At 46.8% G+C, this 14135-nt stretch overlaps 1 protein-coding gene across 5 annotated transcripts in view; it reads left to right on the top strand.

The window, feature by feature from the left end:
• The window catches only part of LOC105028214 (nuclear factor of activated T cells 1), a 60940-nt gene that overhangs the window by 32670 nt on the left and 14135 nt on the right, over positions 1-14135 (top strand). For 4 of the 5 annotated variants that reach the window (XM_034289101.1, XM_034289099.1, XM_034289102.1 and 1 more), the window contains exons 8-9: positions 11-143; positions 7688-8332. In XM_034289101.1, coding sequence (XP_034144992.1) covers positions 11-143; positions 7688-8332 — 778 coding nt within the window. The remainder of the gene's footprint in view (positions 1-10; positions 144-7687; positions 8333-14135) is intronic. The other variant, XM_034289103.1, reaches the window with a different exon arrangement.

The following is a 14135-nucleotide window of genomic DNA, read 5'->3' as shown; positions in this document are numbered from 1 at the left end:
TGTGTCGTAGACCGGGTTGGTTGTGGAGATTCCCCCATACCGGAACCAGAGAATATCCAGCCCGGTGCAGGTCAACTTCTACGTCTGCAATGGCAAGAGGAAGAGGAGCCAGTACCAGCGCTTCACCTACCTACCCCCAAACGGTAACCCTCCATACCGTTATCTCCTTTTCATTCACCTGCTTTTAATCTACTTGTTGGTTTTCCTTTGTTAAATGTTGCTTGAAAAGTCAAGGCTCTGCGGCGCAATCAGAGGTCTCGACTCAGAGCCTAAAAACGCTTGCCAAAGTACGAGATGAGTCGTTTAGACAACACTACAATTGCAGGTATGTCTGGTGTGCGTAAATAAAACTTTGCAGCAACGCGTTCAAATGCTTGCAACTTCAAATGCAACAGAACAAGCCAAAACACACAAGCAATCGGTTGGAACGGTTGGAACTTCGGCAATGCCAGACACCGCTGCATCACAGCCTCTGTTGAAAGACAGCCGATGTGAAGCAGAAGATGTGAAGCATGTTTATTTTGTAGCAGGCTGGCGTTCTCCAGCGATGAGGTGGACCTGTTGACTGACAAGAGCCTCCGAGCGTTGTTGACGTTGAGCTCAGAAGTCAATCTCTGAACCATCAACCTCGCGCTCACCTCAGCACTCGACTCGAGGGACCGACCTGTGCTCGCTTCGTGTAGAGACCTGAAGGTTCCTGCTCGCTCTCGCGTCCCCCAGGTTCCAACGTTCATGGCTGGCTTGACATTGGAATGTGAAAAAGTGATTTGCCATAAGTAGTTTGTTTGTCAGAGACGGCATCTTACAGCAACTTTAAACAAAATACGTACATCTCATTCCGTGCTCAGAGTAGCTGATTTGCCAAATCCAAGTTTTAAAGGATAAAAGGTTGTATTGTTTGAGATGTATGACTGAGAGCAGAAACATCATTGTTCATTTGTCACAGCTTGCTGTATCCCTCTCTTTCATTCTTTTCATGCCATGTCGATTCAAAATCTAATAGTACTAGGGTCTAATAGTACTTGAATGCAGCCTTCACCTTTAAGACCGACCACATGTGATTATAAGACTCCCACACTTCAATGGTAACCAGCTGCTATTGTAGCCTGGAAGAGATAAGAAGCTATGATTGCTTTTAGACGAGACAGAGAGAGAGAGAAAGATCACATCAACACGTTGACAACAAACTACGGGCCCTATTTGGAGATTTGAAAAGGACACAAAGTAGGCAGAGCGAGAGAGAAAGTGAGAAAGACAGAAATGGAGAGAGAGAAAGAGAGAGAGAGAGAGAGAGAGAGTGGATGAGGTAGGGCATGTTGGGTAATGTGCCCTAGCAAGCGGTGATGGGAGTTGAGGCCAGACAAACTCTGGCCATATATAGGAGCCCCATTTGAACCAGCGAGAGAGATGAGATTAGCTATAAAAGGAGAAGACTTATCACCCTGTGAGCATTGCATCCTCAAGTCACTTTCACAGAGAGTCAACATGATCCAACCAACAGATGAATGGACGCCACCACCAGCCAATAAACCTCCAAGTGCAGCTGGGACCACACAAGTGGTGCTTGGTTCTTTATGACGGAGCATGTTGTCCAGCTAGGGTCATGGTCAAATGTGCTTGACGTTGTTCAGCAGATTGTGTTTCTTCTTGTTCCATGTATCCATGTAATTAAGCACTATTATCAATAAGTGTTGATCCTTAACATAGACAATGAAGTCCTTTAAAATTAGAAAGGACAGAATTGGTTTTGGACCATCCTTCCAGCCGGTGAGGACTGCTTTTCTCAGTCTCATGCATGTATTTTACTTAGAATAATGTAGTTTTCTTTTTATGAAGGTATCAGTAGAAAACAATAAAGCGTTACTGAGAATATTACAGATGGTTTGTAGAAATCCAAACATATTTGCCTTTCATTTCTAATGTTAATCAGAACGCGCTTCTTTGTTAAAGTACTCCGCCAGTCTACTTCATCTGTCTGCCAGTGGGGACCTGTGTCAGTGAACTGTCTCCAATATGCGGGGCAAAACAGCAATTTTGTCCTATATGTCTTTCATCCTTCATGTAAACGTTTCAAGTGAGTGTTGGCCAAGTAAAGCAGTGTACAGTACATAGTCAAATACAAGACAAAACACAACTTGGGAAAAAAAAAAAACATTAAGAGCTAAAATGGTGCAAATGCATAGGATAGTTTAAAAGAGCAACATTTAAATTGGTCTGAGGTGAGAGAAGCCCTAATTATGTATGTCCCAGATAAGATGCAGGTTGTCATCAAAGCCAACAGATCTCTAAGTCATAATGATGATAATTATAGCAGTGATACGTGTATAAATAGCGAGGGAGAGGAAAACCTGTCTGTTTGCTTTTGAGGGTTTCACTGTTTGATTGTGTTTGAAAGCATACAGAGAGACTACTCAACACTGTGGCCAGATAAGTGTCTGTGTGTACTTGTGGGAATTGCTATACTGTTGGGAACCCAAGTCCTCACAAGTATAGTAACTAATGGCAAATCTGTAACATTGAGGACATTTGCCAGCAATTTTAGGCATGGTTTTTGGGTTATTGATGTATTAAGGTCAGAGATTGGAGATTGGTTTGATTTTAGGGATAGGGAATATTTTCTTTTTAATGGAAATATGTTTTGAGTCCCAAAAAGTATAGGGCAATTCCACAGTAAGGTCAACCTTAGTATGAAAAGCAATTTCCAATTATTAACTTTAAATATATATTGTTTGGGCCATTTTCTTAGTTCTCTCTAAACGAAAATTTCTGATGACAACATAAGTATTATAAGAGACATTTTGTTAAACAATTTTTCATGGATGAAACACTTTTTCACAATATTACATCCGTTAAGTAGAATTTGAAATCTGTAAATCTTGCTCTCAAATGTAAATATAAAATGTTTAACATTTTCATAAATAGTGGTTTTTGTATGCTGCCAAGGCTTCCTTTGAGCATGGATATTCATTTTTTTACTGTGAGAATTTAAGGTTCATAGACATCTGTGAATGTTTATGTTCTCCCAAAATGCCCCTTTTATTATCTCTACAAATATTTACGTTAAAATGTTCATTTATCTATGGTGAGCAATTTATTTGAGGCAAATTATTTCCAATTTTGTGTTAAAATGTCACATCCATAAGGCTGGAATTTCCCTATAGTAAAAAGGGACCAACTTTCACCAAAAATGTCACCAAAAATAGACAAAACATGTTTAGAATAAGTATTTTCTAGGCTTATGGGTTAGGTTAACGTTTTGGGGCTAGGATTCGGTTAGATTTAAGGTTATAGGTTTTGGAATTAGAACAAAAACATGGTGTGTTTGTGAGAGAAGTTGTAACATAGAGGTTGCTGTCATCACTTCCTCTGTTTTAAGGGGGGCTTCCTGCCCCGCAGCCCACTTCAAGAACAGTTGTGGTTGCATCGATGACGCTTTCTAAAAAGAACATCTCATTCAGGCTCGGGTGTCTGCTGGTTTCAGTGCTGGTCTATAATAAGGCAAACCTGCCACTCCAAATAGCTCCGCTTGTTTAAAAAGCAGCAGGACGAAACAAACAATCTGCGGTCCACAGTTTGCTATTGAAAACAACTTGTTTTTTTCCACTGTTGTCACATGCCACTTCACTTGTCTTTCAACTAAAATCTCCCGGGTGAGTGAAATGCCATGTTGAACTCATTGAGACCCTTAACACCGGGGTCCATAAACCCTGTAAAACATGTCGAGATGCCCAATTAAGGAGACGAGCATTTGAATCTTTTCCTCCATTTTGTAAATTGAACAGCCTCATCTCCTTGGGGGATGGATTTTTTTCATTTGTCTTAACATCATCTGATTCTTATCTGGACTTCAGTTTAGTCATGCCTCAGAACTGCTCTGTGCAGATATTATTATTAGATGCAGTCTGCATCTAATAATATTGCAACTGATTACGTCGTTGTTGAGTTTGACAGGTGAAGATATGCTTGAAAGAGCAGTTGTAGGCCGCTTTTGTCCGATATAAGCATGACTGAAGTGGAACGGTTGAGCCATTGATTATTCCAAATATAATCAGGAAAATTATTCGTCATTTCATCCAGGGGAATTTATTTTTTCAAAGTTTGCAATTAACAACATTGCACGTCGATGCTAGAACAAAGGGATGTAGATTTTCTTTGTGTTTGTCAAAATGCTGTTCATTGTTCATGCAATTCTTTACAGTCCCAGGTTGGCCCAATATGTTTGACAAGTAAAGTCCAGGGAGTGCTTTGTCAGGAGTCCAACATTTAAAACGAGACAGATTTTAGATTATTGTACAGAGAAGTTCAATATTTTCAGACTCTGAAATGTGCTGTAGCCAGCAGTTGTGGTTTGTATAAATGACCACATATCAGATGTTGTTGAACATACAGCACAAGTGTCATTGTCTAGCTCTTGGTGTGTGTGTGTGTGTGTGTGCTCATGCCTGTGAGTGAATGAGCGTTGCTTTTCTTTTCCAAACTTTCGTCCAACCATTCTTGCGTGAGGAAAGACGTGACGTGTCCTCCTTTTCATCGTCCTTAAATAAGAAACAGTTTCATGAAAACCACATAAAAAAACAAACGCCAAAAGTGCTGGCAGTGACAAAAGCCCTACTACAGTCAGTTCTCAGAATGCCTTTATTTTTACAAGGCATTTGGAGATTCCATCATTGTATCAGGTTCTATTATTAACACAAACGGGTGCTGCTTCTGGTTTTGGGCCATAGGTTTGTGGTCTGAAACACGGGTCGCTTCAGAAGAAACAAACGAGACACGTACATGAAAACTTAACATACTGCACGCCGTGAATCTCTCCCTGAGGACCTTATCCAAACTGGAGACGTTTCCGTGTGTTCCATTCTTGGTCAGCGACAGACACAGCTACAGACACACAAACAAAACACACATCCATGTACACACACACACACACACACACTCAAACCAGGAGACCAGCCATCAGCCAGATTGCAACCACTGTTGGTGGTTTGTAATCTGGAACCTGTGAGTTCCAAAGTGCCACCATGAAGGGGAAACAACACTGTCTTGAATGTCAGGGCTGCTCAGAAGCGATAGGATATCGGCAGTATACTTTTAATTTTTTTTATTATTTACAAACCAGGTAACCTGACTAGAATTTGACTTGTAGCTTTGGGCTATAACAGGAGAGAGTTGAGAGCAAGGTGTTACTTAGGTATATTGCAACCTTCTCTTTCCGCTGCACAATCGAACCAGTACTTCTATGAAAACACAATCCTTCCCGTGTTCCTCAGATTTTAGACATATGAGGATAGAACGTTCAGGCCTCGGCGATAATGATAGAGGAGTCAACCCTATGCCCCTAAACCAAGCTCGGCTTTGTTTTCCAAATAGGCAGGATGGAGAGCTGGCCTGCCAGTCATAGTCATCCAATCATCCAGTCCTAGTCAACCAATCATCCAGTCATAGTCATCCAATCATCCAGTCATAGTCATCCAGTCATAGTCATCCAATCATCCAGTCATAGTCATCCAGGCTGGGCCTTTAAGGCACCGTTGTTGATGTAGATCTCAGAGGGAAATAAACGACTGGCTTGTGACAGGCCTTGAGCACCAGGCTACATGGCTCGGCCATCTGTTGAGCTGTTGCGCTGTAATTTTCCTACCGGGCCGCAGTGCCAGGGTCCACACTGCATTCGTTGAACCACGTTGATGGTTTAAATACGACCGGCTTCATTGTAAGACAGGCAGGGTTGATACATTTTATGCATCAACCGGGGAGAAATATGTGTTCTTGTTACCTCATTGACACTGGCCTTCAGCTACTGGTCAGATGTTGTAAAGCGCTGAGCAACCCCCCCTGCCCCCCCCCCCCCCCCCCCCCCCGGGCTGTGATGAGGCCTAGTGTGATATTCTCTGTGAAGTGTATGGAGGTGACATCCTGGGACTGTCCTAAGGATACAAACCTATCTGGAAGTGCCGCAGGGACACCTGGGCTAGTTCCTTCAGACTGGACTGACGTAAACTGGTGTCCCACTGGGTAGTCACACCTCCTGTCTCCTCCCTGGAGAGGGGGCGCGGTTAAAGGTTAATGTAAATCTAAGGCTTTGACAATAATATCATCATAACTTCTTGACTGGACTGGTTTTCATGTGCTAATATGTGTGTGTGTGGGGGGGGGGGGGGGGCAATCTAAATACTAGGCAATGTATATACTAGGAAAATGGAAATGAAATACTAGGAAACCAGGGTGCCTTTTGTCAGGATAATTTTTTTACTCACTTTCGCATGCTTTGTGTGGCAACAAAGACTATGTGTCATTAGAAATACACTCACGATGGCCTATTTGTTTCGGGCAAAATAGAGTGTTTGAGTAGATGACATTTAGACCAATGCAGACTATGCCAGGACACTTACGACTGGCATCAAACGCTAACCGCACTCATTAGCACATTTAACCATGTGCAGAAATAGTGATGGACAGTGCACGTATTGTTACTAAAAAGCTATTTCTTTCTCATTCATCTGGGTGTCACAATCCAGGCCTAGTTTGTCACAGTACTCGTGGCAGAATCTGAGCATGTGGGTGTAATCAGAGCGTGCGGGTGTTTATGAAGGGGTTTTCGTAGAGAGCCATAGCCCTTTTCAATTTGGGTCTTTGTGTGTGTGTGTGTGTTTGTGTGGGAGCAATGTTTAGATATTCAATAAATAGTGCATCCGTCGAGGTACGTTTCTGAACAATGAAAACCGATCCTGACGATCGGCGCGTCCAGGAAGCCCAGAGCCGGACGATTGACAGTCAGTCCAAACTAATCAGCGAAGGGTGGAAAGCTCTCCTGAATGCACTCTGAGTGAGTTGGAGGGACGCAGCGGCAGCGGCAAGTGGGGTCATTGCACTCTCCCCTGCATTAGCAGTCAGAGCTCCTGAAACCGCAGGCTGTGCTCTACTCTCTTAAGGAGAACACACCACCCCAATCAAAATTAAATCATCCCTCCTCCCTCGCTCGCCCTGTCTGTATGTTTCTGTCTCTATGTCTATGTCTGTCCATCATTCTGAACCTCAGTCACTCTCTGTCGGTCTGTCTCTACGTTTTTGTCAGCCTGTCATTTTTCCTTGTCTCTGTGTTTGTGTTTTTGTCTATCTCTATATGGCTGTTATCCTCCTAAACCCCCCACCCCTACTGCATTTTTTGTCTTGAGAGCAAACAGTTACTTTCAAAGCATGGAGTTGTAGAGGTGCTGGGCTCCTGCAGCAGAAGCTTGACCGCTTTAAAGCACCATTTTATAGCATATCAGAGCCTGAGGAGAGTCCAAAGAAAATAGGTTTGTTTCGTGATTAGAGCCAGCTGTGACTTTCTGCACTGGTGACTCATCTAGTTTTTTTTACTCCCTTTTTGGGGGTTTAGAGTGTGTCCACGCGTGTCTGTGTGTGTAGGTGGGGGGGATTCTGAGTTGGCAAAAGAGGGGCCAAGACAGTGACACAGTCTCTTCTCGTTGACAGTTGTTTGTTTGTTGTTTTCTTGAGGGTATCCAAGCCGCAATCCAGCCCACAGTGCCGGCTCCCTTGTCAGACCACTCACAGAGCCACGTGGACCGGCCTCACGTTTCTAAACTTTTTTTTTCTCTCTCCTTCCCTCTCTCTTTATCTCTCTCTCTCTCTCTCTCTGTGTCTCTCCCTCTCCTACCCTCGCTCTCTCTGTCCTTTTTTTTTCCAGTCCCGGTAATAAAGACAGAGCCGACTGATGACTATGAGTCTCTGGGGGCTCAGGGCTTGTCTGTTCACTCCAAGTCTTTCTACTACGGACAGCCTCGGCTCGCTCCCGTCGAACCAGCGGGGGGCGCCGACAGCTCCCTGGTCAGAGGTTACCCTCCTTGCCCAGCCCGCCACGTCAGCCTCTGCGGCGTGCCCGCCTCGTCCCCCGAATCCAGCCCCACGCTGCACGACCTGTCCCCTGTGACCTACCCCGTGTGCCTGTCCGCCAGCCCCACACACGCCCACGCGGGGCCCCTCGCATCCGCCGCCCACGAGGCGCCCGCGTTTCTGGCCCAGCCGTCCTCGCCGGACCGCTCCCCCCTGGTCGGTCTGCTCCACTCCCAGGGCGGCAGCCCCCATCACCTGGGCGGGCCCCGCGCCTACCAGCCGGTCTACCCGAACGGGAGCCCCTCTTCCTCCTCGCCCGGATCCAACCCGTCCACGCCAGGGGAGAGCCCGTTTGTTCAGGCGCCCCCCTACAGCCCAGCCCGGAGCCAAGCCAGAAGCAGCCCTCGGAGCCTTCTCCCGGAGGACGCCAGCCCCACGTCCTTGGCCGTCACTGTCAAGCAGGAGCCCCAGGAGTTGGACCAAATGTACCTGGACGACGGTGAGTGTCTAGAACAAGGCGTCTCCCCAGACCTGTCGGCCTTAGCTGTAGATCGTCTAACCAAGCCGTGGTCGTTCAGCGTCGTCGCCATGTTGTTTCTGGTTCTGAAAACAGCGGGTCGTAAAACAGAGAACCTTTTTAGAATGTTCCATTTACAGTGCAGATGAGATTAGCCTCACGCCTTCGCTTATCTGCACACCGACATATTCATCCACGCCCTTTCGCGGCATGTCCCGTCTCCCTCTGGAATCCCGGTGGACCACGGACGTGTTCAATTTAGACTGTCCCAATTCGTTTTTGTTTTCACATGCTACCGTGTGCGTTGCCGGAGTTAGTAGCAGCTTTATTTTAACAGGCAATTGGGCCTCGATGGGATTTTTCGAAACAATCTGTCAAAACATCAGAGTCGGAGAGGTCAGGCAGGGAGCGTACGAACATAACCAGTGGCACACGCGTCCCAGACCGGGCTGTTGACACAAGGACTAATGAAGGAAGCAAAACAATGGCTCGGGGTTTCCTGAGCTTCAGCTTTTTTTCGTCCCCCCCTTCCCCTCGTTCACTGCGAGGGATGTCAGGAGCCATTTTTTTGTTTTCCTATGTTTTCCCTGTGGAAGGTGTGGTGCTGGCGCCGACGTCATCAAGGGAGGCTGCCGAAGGCTGCAGGGGAGGGGGACACCTGAACCCCTGATTGGATAAGGGCCATCCCTCCCTCCCCGTTAACACCCCTACAACCTCCCCTGTAATCATGCCTCCCTCGGGGTCGCTCATCAAATTTCTGTTATTCTCTGTGTGCGCAGTAAAGGCACCGTCTCTGGCGATCTGCCGAAGAGATAAAGTCCTCCTTCATCCAAACAGTCTTCTACCGAGCGAATCAACTCAGGAACGTCGGTCTTCCTGTGTACCTTTAGTTTCACTCCTACAGTGGTGTGTGTGTGTGTGTATGTGTGTGTGTGTGTGTGTGTGTGTGTGTGTGCACTCCACTGCTAATAAGGTAGCTCAAGTCTGATGGGCATTAAGGGCCACTGGGGTTCTGTAGTGGAGCTGTAATTGAGTTGAAACACGGTTGTCAGCAAATCTGTCAGTCCCGATAAGTCCTGTTAGAACTCCACCTCGTAAACACATTAGAGAGAGCCACGCACATGCCTGTCCGTTATCAACTCGGTAAAATGAGTTTCGGTACCTGTGGGATAAGTCATTGTCCTAGTCTTTGTGTCATTTCACACATACACAGTGAGGGTTGATCTCTCGACTGGCAGCTGGCTCCTGACATTTCCCCACTGCGGTTAATTGAAACAAGTGAACCCCGGCGCTAAACAACAAAGAAATCTGATTAGGAGGAGAGTAGTCGGCTACATTTGTCAATCCTTTCTCAAACTTCTCCATAGTTCAGACCTTCAAAGGAGCCCGAGGTACGAGAAAAGAATCGAATGATAGTGAAACTCGAGCTTTATTTTGTGCTACGTAAAAGGTCATTAGGGGCTCGCTTTACGCAGTAATTTGGACTGGATGGAAATATTCCAAATTTTCCCCCTGTCCTTAAGTCATAACCCAAGAAGGCTTGTTTTTATTGCTTCACCGAGACCACCACCGCCCAATCTACTGTCACTTTAGCAGTCCCAATATTGCCAGACCCAGTGGCCAGATGTTATTGGACCTGTGATTACAGTTGCATTAGGAACTCCCAGGAATGCGTATTGATTAGCATGGACCCACCAAGGCGGCCCTGGTAAAAACCTTGTGCTGCAATCTCGCCTGGCCTAATGTCTTGAATAAGCATCTGTGGTCGGCTAACAGGGGCTTCTGGAGTCCCGGTAAGTGTGCGGTGGTAACAGCATACTCCTTCGGCATCTGGACCATGCACCGCTCACTCCCGCCCCCCAGCCCCTGGCCCTCAAATGAGATAAAACTAAAGCGGGGATGGAATGGCGGGTGGCGATCTCCCCTTTCCGCAGTCATTACCGTACCATGTTACTGTACGCCGGCCGGGTTCCTCTATTACAGAGGCGACGGTTGGGGATGATCTCACCGGGCGGTTGGTCGGGCGGTGATTTAGCGTTAGCCGCGTAGCCTGTGTAAACCCTTCTTTTGGCTTCTGCAGTAGGAGGACACTTGAGCTTCCCTGGATCCGAGCGCCTCCCACGCTTCAGGGGGCCCCTCAGGCCCTCGCTGGCCAGAGGAAACGTCTGTCTCGTGGGCCTCCTGCTTGCACGGATAAACCCAGCCCCCAAGAAATCACTCAACCTATCAACAGCCAGAGCTACTGCACCTCCAGGAGCTGTGTTGTCAGTGTGTGTGTGTGGGGGGGGGGGGGGGGCAGGAAAAGAGCAGGGAGGGGATGACAAGTTGAGCGTGAACCCCACTCCGACAGCCCTTCACACTGCTAACCCCCCTTCCAGCTATCACCAGTCCTCCCACAGCAACTACTCACTATGGAGCAGTGGAGCCCCAAGCTAGCTCACTGCAGGCCGTTACATTTGACGTTATTTAGCTCATGGACAGAGCAACTTTGTTATTTTCCACTTTTTTTAGTCAGACTCGCAACCCCGGGGCTCCTAGCGTCTTACTCTTTCCGAGTGAGCTACAGGGGACCATTACGCAGCGTCTGTAACAGTGTCTGCCCCAGGGCCTTCTGGGTAATGTACAGCAGCTGCAGTTGTATTTCCATTGATCGGAGTGCTTTAGCCGACGCTCTAGTTAGAAGTGTTGGCCGGCGGCCCCCGTTGGTTCTTTCTTGTGACAGCCAGGAGGAGCGAGATCCATGGATTGATGTTCAGGGTCGATGAAAGCAAGATGTATGTTAAAGGGGGTGTGGGAGAACAGGGCTCAGAGGTGTCGTATGTTGTTTCGAGCCACTAAACCGGAGTTTGTTGAGGAGCTTTCGCGTTAGGTTGTAAACGTCGGTCTCCTCAGTGTCACGCAAACGGCAGCGGCAGACCCGTAAGCGTGGCTAATTAACCTATAAAATGGTGGCGCATTTCATCGCACGTCCTCGCTGAGCGGCAGTTGTGGTGACATCATACCCCCTCCCATCGCTCGCATACACACACACATCCTCTTTGATCATAAGCTTGGCTGCTGTTTACACAGCAAATTTTAAGGTTTTGGGCCACATTGCGCGCCCTAGTCCTCGATGCAGGGTGCTTATAAAGGCCTCTTTGTGCCTGTGTGTGTGTGGGGGGGGGGTATACTACCCTGGGCATATATTCGATCCAGCAATGCGGCTTACTGCTGTTTGTCTTTACTCATTAGCTCCTGTTGTGATTGGTGATGTCATGAAGGGCTGCTGAACTGGCGCGTGGCTAACATGGCTAAAGCTAATCAGCCAACTAGATTCTTACCAGCTGCCTTAACAGCTGAACACAGAGAGGCTTTATTCATCCATATGAGCAAAACAACCCACTGAGATTCGAATTCTGATACTTGACACATGTATTCTGATTGCCTTACTTTTTCAGGGTCAGCACCCCTGCCCGCCCACCCTGTCCCACCCACCCCTGAGCGCACACCCCTGCCCGCCCACCCTGTCCCGCCCACCCCGTCCCACCCACTCCGTCCAGCCCTCCGCAAAACACAAGCATTTCCTCAACTTGTCTTTTCTCTACAACCGAAAATCCCACGTTGTTTTTATCAAACCTAAAACAGTCGTGAGACGTCGGTGGCCAAGAGGTTTTCTAGAAGGGCCTTCTCTCCCACTCTCTCTCCCTAGCCCCCCCCCCCCAAAAAAAAGGAACACTGCAACTCTCTAATGCTTTCTGAGGATCCCCCCTATTCCGCCAGCGTCCCCCTTTCAACGGTGCGCTCCGGGCTCTTTCTCATGGAAACTTTAACACATCCTGGCAGGGTGCCCGAACCCCAGGACTCCGCAAAACCCCTAATGATGATTGAGAGCGCGTCCGCGGCGCTCTCCGAAAAAACATGCTGAGTCGCTAACATCGGAGAGACAGTGTGTGCCGCAAGGCTGGCGAGGGGGTGGGGTGAGGAGACAGTGGAGGTGGAGGGTTTCTTGAAAGTAGCTGGCATTGGGGTTTGGCGTGTGATGTGTAGATGCGATGGGACGGAACTTCTGAGCTTCTGCTGCTAAGTTGCTACTGTGTGTATGTGTGTGTGTTTAAGTGTGGCACGTCTGTCTTTGTGTGTCTGCGTGTGTGCGCCAGCGCTGGTCTGTGTCGGTGTGTGCGTTGGTGTCTGCGATCCCGCGCGCGCGTCTTGAGGTACGCCATCCGATGGTCAGCGGTTAGCGGTAATAGCCTGTGCATTTACAACACTCGCCCTTTGACCCCTGGGTTGTGCCTGGAGGAGGCAGTGCCAGGGCTTATAGTGCACAGAGAGCAGGGCTGTCTGTTGTTTAGATGCAATGTCAAGACCTCCCCTCCCGTGGCTTTGGCTTCCTAAATGTTATTGACTTACAGAAGGGTGATGGCTTCTTTATTATTTATGACCGCAGAGAGGAAGCAAAGTTTTTGTTCATGTTATTATTGCTGCGTTTTCTTGTTAGGAATCCTGTTTTCCTGGCAGGAGCCCTGAACCGATGGCGAATAAAGGCGGCCGTAGGTTTTTGGGAAGTTTTATAATTGTAGGAAAAAATAATGCATTGATTTAGGCCTCAGAGAGACATTGATGACGGTCAAAGAAACTAGAAAGATTAACAGGACCATATAGTTTTATAGTATCAGGAAGACATGTCCAGTGATTTAAACATCTTTTTCTTATTTTACTATTGTTATCACAGACTGATCCAATGCAGTCGTAGTCATGATTAATATACTTTCTCAGCTCATATTACATATATAGTAGGATATTATAGGTAATTACTTTGTAATAGGATTAAGTCAAAACCAAGGCGAGTCTTTTGAGAGATCTTTCCAGTCCTTGCATTTTTAATGTAGTTATTTGATGTCTCGTAATGTAATAAAAACATATCTGGACTCAATGGAACCCTGAATTCAGATTATTTCTATGATGTCATATTCGGCGTGAGGCTTCACTGTATGGAGTTGAAGCACTCTGGATTACCTTCACTTAATTTCTTGTGTTCTGGTTTCTGTCCGACTGCTTTTATCTCTGTCCTCTTGGCGAGGCTTTGAGAAACTCTCTGGTTCCTGTTTGGGATCATGAGCTTTCTGCATGTTCCCTCTATTACGACATGCCATCATTAGCATTTCATACTCATCTGAAAATGGACCAATTGTCCCGAGAAAATTGCTACCATCCCGGTAACATCCCAGACTTCCCATTCACACTGGACATGTTATTTAAAATCATATAAACCTATAAACCTAGCAGAATAGAAGTCTGACAAATCAATCAATGTTCTTTCAAATTCACCTGAGTATTTGTTGTTGCGTCCCAGTTAAAATGTGAGGTTAGAAATGTTGTGCTATATTGAATGAAGACATTCGAGGCATTGGGAGGAGAGGGTCATGGTTAGGGTTAGGTGCAGTGGGCCGTACCCATGCAGAAGCAGTACATGTGCACTGGAGGCAGCGGTGCAATCTGCTGGATCACCTTAAGCCATAGACAATAACATATGTTTGAGTTTACCTTTGACTGAAAGGTGTCATGTCAACCTACTAGTCTTCCTTTATACCTATTGGGGATTTCAGAAGGCTGTGGCATTGTCTTTTTGCCGGACCACGTAAGCGGAGCCTCCTAAGAAGAGCCAATGTCTCTTACTAAGTGAGTGTCTGACAGACTAACTCTTGTTAAATAGCGTAGTGGTTAGAGAAGCAGACTTGTGAACTATAGGTCCTGAGTTCATACTTCCTTTTTGGTGAAGTGAAGTACCCATTGTGAATTATTCCGT

This window comes from Esox lucius, chromosome 20 (assembly GCF_011004845.1).
Source record: "Esox lucius isolate fEsoLuc1 chromosome 20, fEsoLuc1.pri, whole genome shotgun sequence".
NCBI classification, from domain to species: Eukaryota; Metazoa; Chordata; class Actinopteri; order Esociformes; family Esocidae; genus Esox; species Esox lucius.
The sequence above is the reverse complement of the archived record's forward strand: the minus strand, read 5'-3'. Positions and strand labels throughout refer to the sequence as shown.